The sequence below is a fragment of the Bactrocera latifrons genome, unplaced genomic scaffold (genome assembly GCF_001853355.1).
Source record: "Bactrocera latifrons isolate USDA-ARS-PBARC rearing strain unplaced genomic scaffold, ASM185335v1 scaffold_3, whole genome shotgun sequence".
Lineage (NCBI taxonomy): Eukaryota > Metazoa > Arthropoda > Insecta > Diptera > Tephritidae > Bactrocera > Bactrocera latifrons.
In genome coordinates this window covers 2,374,148-2,387,585 of record NW_017536629.1, presented here as the reverse complement: position 1 = coordinate 2,387,585, position 13,438 = coordinate 2,374,148, and the positions used below count along the sequence as shown (strand labels likewise).

Genomic DNA, 13,438 nt, shown 5'->3' with positions numbered 1-13,438 from the left:
GTATGCGGCGGCGTGGCTAATTATGAAATCTATTTAGTTTACTATACTACATTCGATTTGAACAAGCGACTGCTTTTAATCGTTCAAAGTTTCAGTTCTACTGCATTTCGCATATACATACATATATTTTTGTAATATAACAAAATTCACCGCACAAACACAATTACACACTACGAAATAGTCACTAGAAATATATGTACGACTTTGTGTGCACTGAAGTGGACGCTGGAGCGTAGCTGACGCTCCGTACGCTGCTTTCTAAAGCAATCTAAACAGCTTGCTTTTGCCAGCTTCTTTTCTTTCGCTGCAGATTTTTTGTTTAGTGAATTTCTTGTGGGTACGCGTTTGCTATTCGTTATGGTGTGTATGTGTGTAAGTGTGTGCTCACTATTTGCATACCTTAGTATTAAATTAATGTTTTATTTGTTTTTGTTTTCCTGTTTTGTTGTTTCATTCCATTTTCGTTATTTTATATCTTTGTTTTTGCTTTCAACAAGTTGACTTAAAGATTACTAAAAATATTTAATATATTTATATGCATAATAGTATTGTTTTACATACTTTGCTTGTATATATTATATATTTATGCTAATTACAGTGGAATATTTGAAAATAGGTTTATAGTTTTATCGACGTCATTTTAAATGACGTTTAAATGGTATTTTTGTATGTTTTGTTTATATATAAATGTTGCTTCTGATTTTCTTTCTTTTTTTACTTTCCAAGTGTATTTTGCATGCATAAATTTCACACCAGCCACACCAGTTTAAATCTACGCACTTTCAACAACGTTCACTTTGTGACTTGGGCCGGCGCGCGCATGAGTTGGTAAATTTATTCCGGCGTTTCCAATGACATGCGACTGCTCCTTTTGCGATTCTGTGCATAGTTGTTCATATTTATTTTATCGAACTATATTACCGTACCACCGGGAGGCGCCACTTGACTTGGTGATAAATGCTGTGGTACATTTTGCTATAGGTTGTGGTACAAAAACAAAAACATATGATGTGCACAACATTTGCGTACATATTTTATGCATACTTACGGTTGCATAGCCGGGTCGCGCCCATGTGTAGATAAAGCCATCTTGGCACGCGGTTAGGAAGCAATCTTCGCGAAATATCAACGCCGAGAGTCGCTCGTGCGCGATTTTCTTGCATATCAGCGGCTCGAGCAGTGGGCATTCGTCGAAGCGTGGACACGAGGGTGTGCCGATCAGTTTCATGGGATCGTAGGAAGCCACTACAGCATTGGATGCTGCGCTCAGCGATGAGCTGTGTGAATGTGTATTGGATTTGCCCAGTTTAAGTGAACCGAAGCTATGCGCCGTCGTGCTGCTGCTGCCAATGCCGCCGCCGCCACTATTGTTGTGGTCGTTGCCGCTGGCTGTCGTGCTGCTGCCCGCACCATATGTTTGGTGGTTGTGATTGCTGTTATTCGTTTGGTTGTTGGACTTGAGCAGACTCATGCCCTTGCGATGTGTGCGATGCGTCGCCGCAATTTGTGACGCATCAAAGGAACCAGTTATTGAGGAGGTCGTCTTCTTGTCCGAGTTGCTAAGAAAGCTGAAATTCGAAAAGCGCTGCGTGAGGCTGTTGAATGCCGAGACGCTCGAATCTGAAGACTTGGTGGAACTATTCGAGTTCTTGCTGTTGTAGCCGGACGTGGAGACACTCGATGCGGTGTCCTTGTTGTTACCTTCAATGGAGTCCGATTTGGTGGCACTGATGCAGTTGGGAAATTTTATTGAGTTACCTGTTGCATTCGCCTTATTGTTCGTATTGTTCGCTTTGTTGTTATTCCCTGTTATATTGCTGCCGGCCGGCATTGCCTCATCCGGTGGCGTGTTGGCGTTCGACGATTGCGATGATATGGTACAATTCGCTGTAGAAAATTTACTTGAGCTGCTGTTGCTGTTGTTCTCAGGCGCTACTGTTTCTTTCGTTGGACTGCTGGTGTGTTGTGGTGGTGAGAAAGGTGCCGATATATTACCTATGGCTATTGGCCGTATCACTTTGATGCCATCCGCATCGATACCGCCGTTCATATAACTAGTATCGTTCAAATTAACACTATTGACTCGTTGACGCAGAGACAATGGGTGTCTCAGCACATCCTCTGTTATGTCCCACAGACAAATCTGCGTATCCTGACTGACCGAGCCCAGACGATAGCTTATCGCCAGTTTGTCCGGTGCCAGCGCCGCCGATGACGATGCATCCGAACGAAACGATGCTGAGTGTGGCCGCTGTCGTGTATGATTCGGTGTGGAGTTTTTCTCATGCGCAATGCTACTGACACCGGGTATGTAATCGAAGCCATTGGCCGTTGAATCGGCCGAGAAACGCGCTTCTCGCCCAATGCCGTATTCGTTCATTTGATTTTCGTCGTCGGAAAAGTCACCGCCATCCCAGTTGGTGTACGATGTGGTGTAGGGATCAAATGCCACCACGGATACCCATGAACGATGACCTTGACCGCGTGCCACTACACGTCGTTCGTGCAGCGACCACACCGTCACCAGGTCATCTTCACCGCCGACCACAATATATTTGCCATCTGGCGACCAACACACACACAAAAAGCCACCGAAATAGGAACGCGCTATGCCCAGCAATTCCATGGTGTCATAGTGAAAGACACGCAGGAAGCCATCCTGCGAGACGATGGCCAAATTGGAACCACATGGCGAGAAGCAAAACTCGTTGATGCAGCAATTCTCGGTGTTGAATATCCATTTGTATAGTGGATTACGCGTCGATTTCGATTTGCAGGTGAGTATTGTATAGCCGTCGCCCATTTTAAAGGGCTGATAGTTGGGCGCAGTCGGTGTGCAGGGGAGGTCCTCGTTGTATAAATACAGATTGCCTGATGCATGCGAAGCCAAAAATAAATTCGGTGAATTCGGTAACCATTTCAGGCATGTCACTTTGGTCTTGTCAATCAGCCGCTGAAATCAAAAGTTTAACTCATTATTTTGTTCTTATTTTTAAGCTATTATTTATATTATATATGTATACCTCTTCATTGTATAGCTTGCGTAGCTCACGTGGTCCTGGCTGTGGGGAGACAAGCTGGATTTGCCCTGTGGTGAAACCTACGAGCAGTGGCGCGCCAGTCGACGTGGCTGTGGTCGCGTTGAAGTCATGACAACTCGGATTGGTGCCTTTATAGAACTTCTTGTCGATCGGTTTGGTCATTTCTGCACCCTATAAAAAATAATAAACATTTAAGTTCAATTTCTTTACTTACGATTAACAAAATTACAAAACTTTATAAGTATTTAATTGAAGTATGTGCTTTAGTTAGTCAACAAAGAAACAAAAAAAAAAATTATTATTGGTTATTTGTAAAGATGTGTGTATATATTTAAATTAACTTTTGACAAGTTGCTTACGTCAATGTTTTTAAGTTAAGTATATTCTATTTTGATCCGATCTAAACTACTTCTGCAGAGATTGTTGTTGTTGAGATTATTGTGTTTCCTTAAACAATAAGCTTTGCCAAATTTTGTAAAGATATGTTCACAAATCCCGGCAAGAATCGGATCGATTAGTTTGTATGTCAGCTATATACAAAAGTGGTTGTTGTTGTCGTTTTTGTAGTGGCAGAATTCTACCGAGTTCACGTCCCAGACCGGAAACAAATTCAGCGTCTGTTCCGGTTATGTAGACCCGACAGTTGTGGGAATGTTACCAAAATGGTGCAATATCGGCGATTCCGATTGCTTTTTGGGGGAGGAATGTGTGTGCGAAATTTCGCACATATAGAAATGGACGGACATGTCTAAAGCGACTTAGCTCATCACGCTAATCAGTTATATTTGTCTCTCGGGAGGGTGATTAAACATTTTAACTCAGGTTATAAGCACAAGGTTATAAGTTATTAGCTTTGCCTGACGCATGTCTGTGAGTTGTTGCCATTGCTTTGCATTTCACTCTTCTTTGCGGAGCAGGTCCTTCATGGTATATGGACGACAGTCGGGTCTAAGTAACCGGAACGGACCCGAATTAATATCAGCAATGTTTTCTACCGCTATAATAACAACAAGAGCGGGGAAGCTGGTTGGCCAGCTCATTATCGCCTACCACATTGTAACCTGACACTAAAACTCTACAAAGTTACTTACCAATAGAAAGTCAATCAATTTAAAAACGTGATCTTCTGATATTATTAACATTATGCTTTCATATTTACTGAGTATTGTGACTGTTACAAAAAAAGATTAATATTACTTTGATTTATAAATTTTTGTCATCACAAATAATTTTTTTGCACTGTCATTGTGATAAAAACTAACATCAACATCTTACGATCGTTCTAATAGTGAAAGAAAAATTATTTAATAAATATATAGAGGTTTATGATATAATCACAGAAGCTCTGGTGTTATCTTAAATCACCGCTTAAGTAATGTAGAATTCATGATTTGCATTTGCGAACTGTTTTCAGCTAATTCATCACAATATGATAATGCCGTCGGTGAAAGTAAAGTCTGTAATTATTTGATGCCTCATTTATTAACTAATTACAATTGAAAGAGTAAGCAATTCGCGAGTTTTTACTTCCTAATACAGAAACATACAATATTCGTCTTCATATGTATGTGGGTATAAAAAATTAATTAGCGCAATTTTTGAGTTGATAAATTAGTTAATCGATAACTAATAACGGTGTCAACGCGTTGAAAAGCGTTTCATATGAGGTGTGGATAACAAATAAATACAATATACAAAAAAAAAAAAAAATACAATATAATGCGCTTACTTAAAAATAGCTTAAAATTCTTGAAAAATGTGTTACTGTGGATCAAGATATATTTCATAATCCGCTCCCACGTGGGTTCTAATAAATCGAAACGCACCCGCATTTTTATCCGGCCAAGGACTGTCAACTCTTTGCCATGACTCGAAATAACTTCAGAAATTTTTTCTACTACTACAACAACCAAAACATAATTTATAATCACAAATGAAATCCTTTTGACAGCTTAACTTTCTTAACATACACGCACTAGACGACATCAAGGTCTTTATTAAATAAATTTATGTGATAGTTCCCTTCCGGTGACTCGGAAATTTCCTAATAGGAAAGTAAACAGTTTTGTTGAGCTTTAAAAGTAACTTTCTTGTACTTATCTTTTCAAAGATTGGCCAAGCGGTAATTGTAAAGCCTTTATTCTATTTTTGGAAAATATTATTTATAGTAGAATGTTTATAAATATAATTTATTTATCATTAAAAACACAAACGGTTATTTGCACCAACATAAAACAAAATAAATATTTCACACAATGAGAAAAGCACAAAACCAGCTGGGCGCCTGCCCTCCCCTCTCGCGTACAATCCCGAAAACACCTAACACCTAAATAAAAGAGAAATGCTTAGCTTACTTCTACAGCTGGATGGAACCGGCCGCAAGCACGCAACCTTCAATTCATTAATCTTTGACGTATGATATATCTACTAGTATTATCGCTCCAGAAATAGACAAGTGTGCCTCTATATAAAATATCTATACATATGTATTTACTTATTTTGTGGCGTCTCAACTGTAATTATGATATGCGAATATGGCCATAACGTCAAAAGTGGATACATGCAAAGCGAAGAGATTATACACTAATAATATTAGATTAAAGAAAATATTTGTATATATGTATGTATATACTTATGCTTCTACACCATAGATATATGAACCCACTTCATTTGTTCGTTTACATAATTAGTTTAGAAAATTTTCAAAGTACAAAATGAACTAAGGGTGTGAACAAAAAAACGTTTACGGTATCATATACCCATGAAGTTGTATAGGGTACATTAGGGTGCCACCTATGATGTTTTTTTTTTTAATGTGCATAATCGGTTCTAATACAAAAACTACTTTTTGTTTCTTGAATTTTTTTTTTTAATATTTAGATATAATTTTTATTTATTTAATTATTTTATTTATAGTTCAATCCCACCTGACAATTTTCCTTCTAAAGTAAAAAAGTTTTCCATACAAGGACTTGATTTAGATTGGCCATTTTGTACGACAACTACACAGTCCATACTTAATTCGTGGTGCCTAAATAAAATCTTAGCTAAGAATTGTTACAGACTGAGTAGTCGTTTGCGTTTTACAGTCACTTTTTAATTTCTATAAAATATTATTATGATATATGGCAACGTTATGGGTAACATATGTTTTACAAATATCATCCATAAAAATATGTTTGAAATATTTAAATTATAACAGACAATACACAAATTCACTAGAAAATTTCTATCGAAAATGGATGAAAACAACAAGAGAACCCGAATTTCACCGCTAGCCAGTCGGAGCAACTATTGGAACTGCTGGAAATCCCAATCCGATTCCATATTTTATTCACAAAAAATTTCTTAAATTAGTTTTCTTATGAAAATAGCTGAAACTTCAAAACAATTCAAAACAAATTTCAGTACTTAAGCATAACTTAAGTATGAAATGTGAAACCGGGCATTAATATTTCTCTTAACAATTAATGATCTTTTTTAAAACATTTAGGATTGTGGTAATATTATATATCCACTACCGTAATCAAAAATATACTACCACCCTAATGCGACTAGTTACAATCAACTGCTTACAACTGCATTCAAGCAAGTTCAGCTTGTTGCTTTAAGCTCTAGATGAAACTAAAAAACGAATTTTGTAGCTTCTATGTGAAGTAAAACCCACAAGCGAAATTGTAAACAAAGGAACACACAACTACCTACATAGACTTATTTGATTAAAACATATTACGGTGAAGACGAGTACTTGAATATTATATAATAAAAAGTTGTGTTTTTCCCCTTTCTTGTCGATCACATTACCACCGAGAGTTTCTGATATCACGCTTGAAGACGCTATGACTGCCATAAACGGCAAGAACTTCATGATCAGCAATAGCGACATTCAACAGCGGCAGCACCCACCGCCGTCACCATCAATATACGCGATCATAAGAACTGTCAAGTTTAAGTTTGATTCGTGGCGATTATCTTTATAATTGTTGCGTAAGAGTTCAGTGTGACACAGCCGAGTGTTGTCACTGCTCATTTGAGTATCATTGTTGCTTCTGGGTAGTTATAGTATTAATGCCCACCGACGACTGCCATGTCTACATTTGCACAAGTGCATTCGGTGAATGTAGTTGTATTCAATTGGCGTTTTTGCAGTCGCAGCTACGTAAATGTACTTATTGTATGTGCGTACATACATATGTACATATGTAAATACTTTACTGCACTTGCCACTTTTATTGTTACAATTCGGAATTAAATTGTTGTTGATGGCAACGGCGCGCTATGGCCACCAGCGTTTACAATGTCTCAAACACGCGCCAGTTGCTCAGTAGTAGGGTAAACATATTACTGTATACATATGTATTGTATAAATGTATGTATTCTTTTGTATGTATGCACCCTATCGAAATAGAAGTGTCATCATAAATGGGGCAACGTACTGGACAACACTTTAAACAAACTAACCTCCTTGCAAGTGTTCTATAAATACTAACACGGCGACTAACGATTATTATCAGAACAAGTTTGTGTATTACTACCATATTTCGGAGTTTGAATGGAAATTTTTATCGGAATAAAAATTACATATGCATTATATACGCACATCTCTGTAGGATCTGTAAAATCTTATCAAACCCCTCTTCTTCATTGATCCACCCAGTGTTTTCAGAGCCTATCGCTAAATCACATCCATGCAGATATCGAAATTTTACTGCTACAGCAACAAACGTAGTGACAAACGTCCAATAAATGTTGGTGTAATTATTTATATGTACTTGAGTGTATGTAAGAAATTGAATTGAATAAAAATTGAGCAAATTCAACGCGACTGCTTGAGAATCAATTAAGTATATTCAATTGAAAAGTTTGCCATAGTAAAACTGAACGTTAGATAATTTCTGAATTTGATTTTATGAGTGTTTTTTTTGTATGTTACAAATAAAATAAATTTTATAAATAAAATATTTTCGTAAAAGAAAAAACGATGTCGTTGTTTAAATCTTTCCGTTTAATTAAAAAAAAAAAAAAATTTTATAACTAAAAAAAAAACTAACTTTGGCAGCTACATATATGCTATGCTACTCTGATCTACATAATTTTTTTGCATAATATATCGTTAGCGTGGATACTAATTTTATTTTTGGTCAAATAAAAAAGTTTTCAATATAAAAAGAGTTTTTCTATATAAACAACATTAGATCGATCAGTGTGTATGGAAGCTACATACTAAAGTGATCCAATAAATGAGCAGGAAGCTACTTTAAAGGGGTAAAAAGAACGTGTGCAAAATATCATATCGATTCTCAAAAGCTAACGGAAATACTTATATCTTATCTCGTTTTACTGAACATTTATTTATATATTTTATAAGGCCTCTGAAGACTCCTTATCTCTGTTACAAACTTGCTATCAGTCTTAATATTCCCTGTGAAGGGTATAAAAACAAGCAATGTAAAATATTAAAAATATCTTTGTAAACAAATACATAGATGTTTTCCTTTACGGTAACAAGTCTCGCGGCAGGTATAAGCTCAAACAAGCATGCCGGTAAATTTCAATTTGTAATTTCTCGATCACCCAAAACATTGCCTATTAGATGCCGCTTTAGAGCATCGTTTACAGCGAATGACTTTTTTTGTTGTTGTGGCAGAGCACACGACTAATCGAGCAAAGTGGTTAGCTGCTGCACACAACCGCTAGCCGCACAACAATTGCCCGACAAATTAACCGATTGTTTGCAAATCATTTGAATGCATTTTTATCCACAATCACACATATGTATACGTTGCAATGAGTAAACAAACTCGTTATATTTCAATTTCATTTGCCACAAGCACTGCAGTTGTTTTGCTTTTTCAATTTTATACCAAGCAAATTCATTTAATTTCATATTACAGCAGTTTGTTTTGCTGATATTTATGACAACATCTGTCTTTCTGTGTGAATCTAGCACATTCGTATTTTTGCAGGTTTGTTCTTTGACTTTATATTTGCGTACTACACGAGCAATTTAACATTATCCCAGCCACTACCAGTGACAATTGGTTGCAACTTGCAGCAAACAGCATGAATCAAAACAACAACACTTTGGTAGTGTGTTAACATTTGGCGATCGTCCATGGTGTGACTATGGGAGTTGTGTGAATGGCGCTCTCTGCTTTGCAGATGAAATGTCGGTATGCAGCAGCGACAGACGCGCATTAGATAAGATAAGAAGTGTGTTTGTTATTTATTTAAATTCGTGTTTAATTTATACTCAGACTTTTAATAGAAGTAGAGAAGAAGAATGGCGGTGTTACTTTTAAAATGAAAAGGTGGTACGTATGGATGCGCCTTATGATTGTGTAATCGCATTTAGAGCCCGAAACTCAGCTACGGCATCATAAAAAGATTCTACTAATAATCGTTTTCATTTATTATCTACGAACTACAAACATAAACTTTATGATTTTTTTTTATTGTTTTACTGTTACAAGTCATTTACCTTTTTCACTCCTCTAAATGCATAAACGTATAATTCCCTGCCGAAATTGAAACAAATCCTATCACCTCCATAGATTTGACTAGCCAGACCATTTTGTCCATCCGATCCACCGTTGATCATTGTATGCATAGAAATGCCCGCACCAAGTCGCGCATCCATGGTAGCTGGCACACCGTAAGCAGCCTGTTGTTGACCATTCACTAAAGAACCAGTGGCGGACGCATTGCTACCATTCGCAGAACCATCACCACTTCCTTTGGAATTATTTGTTGCAGAACCATTCACATTGCCATTTATAGAGCCAGCTACAGCGGTGCTACCACCACCGCTCGTACCACTTATTGTATTTGGACACGGGTTATTATTAGGCAGCGACACAATGGAAACACGCACTTGCGGTGAACTTTGATTGGTATTATAGCCAACACGATTTGGACGGGAGTACTCAGACAGCGTGAGTAACCGGTAGGTGCCTTCAAGCGTCACGAACTGAGTCTTCAAGTCGTCCTTGACATTCGGATCGAGTTGTGCGGCCATTACTCTGAATCTAATATTTGTTTTGACTTGCTGAAGGTTGTATTAGCCGACTACGCAAGCGGCTGATTGTTTTCAGCTAATGTGCTAGTGTTAAAGTAGGTAAGTGGGTGGCTTTGGCGAAAAGTTGTTCAAATACCTTTTAGCAAACCTCCTCCACCTTAACCCACCGACCGACTCGTTGTCGTCACAGCTCTTGTGGCACTCGCCACTGGCTTGCTATCCTCTAATCGTTTGATCACACACAACCACTCGACAACACAATATAATAAAGGAATGCTAATACACTTGCAAGTTATTTATTTGTAATTGTAAAATTCGTAACTTTTGCTATTAACTAAACTTGTTTCACGATTTATATGTAACGCGATATAAGAATTTTCTTTTGTAAGGGAATCACTATGACCACCAGTGCTATTCTTCCTGGCAGAAAGTGGGCTTGGGGGCGCGGCCGTATAAGCTGCTTTGCCACTGCTGCATTTGTTGTTGGGAGGAATTTTCTTTTCGCTTTTCACACTATATGCATTTTCATTCTTATAATTTCAAAATCGACCACACGACGAAGTCTCATTTTTTATTACACACAAATGTGACGTAAATTTTCGGTTACCAATTGGATTATTTAATTTATTGTAATCACTTAGTCCACCGCTATTTGTAATTAGAACTTTTTGCACTTTTTCACAATTTTCCGTCGATTTCTTGCGTTTTTACTTTCATTCTAATTTTTTCTTATTTTCTAATTGACATTTCTCGCTAATTTGACAGTTTTCTGATAAATTCTCCGATTTGACAGCAGAGCAGAATGTTGCCGTGCAACATTCCCCGGAACAGGTGACATCAAATGTTGCTTAACGACAAGTGCATAGCTATGCGTCAACAGGTGGCGCGAAATATTATTAGTTTCACATGCAGGTGGCGCAGCTGGTATTTTTGTTGGACGAGAAGTTTGGTTATGAATTCACAAGTGTTTTTCAAGTCCAAGTGACGACTACGATGCTCACTCAGAGAACTTAAAAGATATTTTAAACATGTTTTACATTCTCTGGCTCACTCGCTTATCGGTAATGCACGCTATGTTCATCGTTAATTTCACATCTTCGATTTTTTGTAGATATCTAAATCGAAGAATTTTTCTTATTTATAGAAAAATGTTGTATTAAAGGGTAGAAGGGAATCAGTTAGTATGTATTGAGCAAATAACGAAGAGACAGTGCTCAATGGCATTGACAGAGCTAATCAGTCAGTGTAAGAAGTTTGCCTTTGCAATACACAATACAATACAAATACATACATATAGACACATTCCTGTATAACTTTCTTTCATATTAATATTTGCCTATTTGTTACACAACCGGGGACTTACATTGAACTAAGCAAAGATATTTATAAAAATAAAAAATAAGATAGTCTTCTTCGTAAAAAAGTCTTCAGCATATAAAATGTTTACAGGTGACACCCGCGTGGTCATTCAAAGCTAATGCTACTTGGCGCATCCAACGGGATTTGCAGTTAACGATGCAGTTTACAAGTGAGTGAATTTTATTGTAAATAACTTTTACCACAGAAATGTTAACATTTTGCAGGCCACATACCGCTGCTCCTTGCGCTTAGTGCCAGCCTTTGCTATGCGTCGAGCAGCACGTACGATGGCAAGCCGGGTTGCAAGACGCCGGGTGAAATCGGTAATGTGTATAGAAACTTTTGGGATCCGATGCGTTATTGGCGTTGCATTGGTTTAGATTTGGAGCCGCTAGGCGAGAGTTGTCCCGATGTTACCGCCTTCCAACAGAGTTTGGGTCGTTGCATTCCGTGGCGATATTGGAAATGGGAGGTGCCAGTGTATCCGCCTAGTTGTCCCACTGGTGTTATGTGCATACAAACGGAGTCACAGCCTTCGTCATTATATCCCCAGCAGTTATATCCACAACCAACGCCACAAGCTTTATCACCAATAAGTCCGCTTTATCCAGGAGGACCGCAGCAAAATCTAGTACCTTCAAGTCCGTTATATCCTTATGCAGCGGCGCAAGCATTTGTGCCCACAAGTCCATTATATTCTCAAGCGTCGCCGCAATCCCTAGTGGCAACAAGTCCGTTATATTCTCAAGCATCGCAGCAATCCCTAGTATCAACAAGTCCGTTCTCACAACCACAGCTATCTATGAAGCCGCACTTTCTAGGTCCACTACCACCGCAGCCGTCACCGTCTCCCCAGATTGTGCATCCTGCTCAACCCTCGCAGCCTTTTGCGCAGCCGCCACAGTCTCCTTTGGTCTGGAGTTCGCCACATCTATCGCCGCAGTCTCAACAGGTACTGAATACACCACATCCAATGATTTCACCACGACCACAATACCCAGGAATTCCCAACGCTTAAACTGATCGACTATCCAGAGGAACTTAGAGAAGAGTTTCAGGGCTTGACTTTTATATAAATATGTATTCGTATTAATTTTATTAAAAAGTTATTACATTTGGTGCTGGTGAATTAAAGTCTTTTGGTCCGTGATTTTTTCTAACTTCTTCACGCCGCTGCAACTACAGCCAAGTAGAAGTGACTTTCTTAAAATTGATGGAGAGTCGAAGATGGCAGTCTAAGAATATTTTGCTTCTTAAAGATTCAAAAAGGGCCATGAGAACTTTATTATTTCTTCGGAAGATGTCAATAAACAGACTTGAAATCGCTTTCATACTGCTAGACATGGAATTGTGGGACGAGCTAGCCCTTAAACTCGGCCTAAAGAAACGGTCTACATTTTTTGACTAACTGAAGCTGAAATATTTTATAACAGGGTTCCTATTTTAAGTTTGCTTCAAAGTTAACTACACAAAAAGGAAACGTCGGAAACCCTAAAGGAAATATATAAATATATAATATATATAGTATATATATATATGAAACGTGATGAGTTGACTCGATTTAGCTTTTTGTCCGTCTCTCTGTCCGTGAAGTTATACCCGAAACAGACCCTGAGTTGTTGAGATATCGATCTGAAAATTTGCACATATCCTTTTTTCCCCAAGAAGCTGCGAATTTGTCGGAGTCGCCGATATCGTACTACTATAGCATATGGCTACCATACAAACTGACCGCTTGAACTCAAGTCCTTGTATGAAATTCTTACTTATTTGACAAGGTACCTTCACGAAGTTTGGTATAGATTATTTTTTAGGGCAACAATGTAATCTCCGAAGAAATTGTTCAGATCGGATTACTATAGCATATAGCTGCCATACAAACCGAACGATCGAACTCAAGTCCTTGTATGAAATACTCTTTTGTTTGTAGAGGTAGCTTCATCAAATTTAGCACAGATTATTATTCAATGAATTGCTGCAATATCTGAATAAATTATTAAGATGGGACTACTATAGCATA

General features: G+C 37.9%; 2 protein-coding genes across 3 annotated transcripts; one reads left to right on the top strand and one right to left on the bottom strand.

The window, feature by feature from the left end:
• Positions 1–694: 694 nt before the first annotated feature.
• On the bottom strand, positions 695–10,795 carry LOC108970495 (WD repeat-containing protein 20). 2 transcript variants are annotated; one of them, XM_018935928.1, is made up of 5 exons: positions 9,523–10,795; positions 3,024–3,212; positions 1,759–2,953; positions 1,049–1,701; positions 695–975 (listed from the first exon to the last, which is right to left on the bottom strand). In XM_018935928.1, exons 1-5 carry the CDS (start codon positions 10,057–10,059, stop codon positions 913–915), a joined length of 2,637 nt encoding a protein of 878 aa, XP_018791473.1. In that variant the 5' UTR covers positions 10,060–10,795; the 3' UTR covers positions 695–912. The 2 variants fall into 2 exon arrangements, with proteins under 2 accessions (XP_018791473.1, XP_018791472.1); XM_018935927.1 differs by having other exon boundaries at positions 1,049–2,953; positions 9,523–10,143; positions 10,196–10,795.
• A 700-nt stretch (positions 10,796–11,495) lies between these two features.
• LOC108970390 (DNA-directed RNA polymerase II subunit RPB1-like) lies at positions 11,496–12,552 on the top strand. The gene is made up of 2 exons (XM_018935728.1): positions 11,496–11,587; positions 11,643–12,552. Exons 1-2 carry the CDS (start codon positions 11,575–11,577, stop codon positions 12,434–12,436), a joined length of 807 nt encoding a protein of 268 aa, XP_018791273.1. The 5' UTR covers positions 11,496–11,574; the 3' UTR covers positions 12,437–12,552.
• Positions 12,553–13,438: the final 886 nt, after the last annotated feature.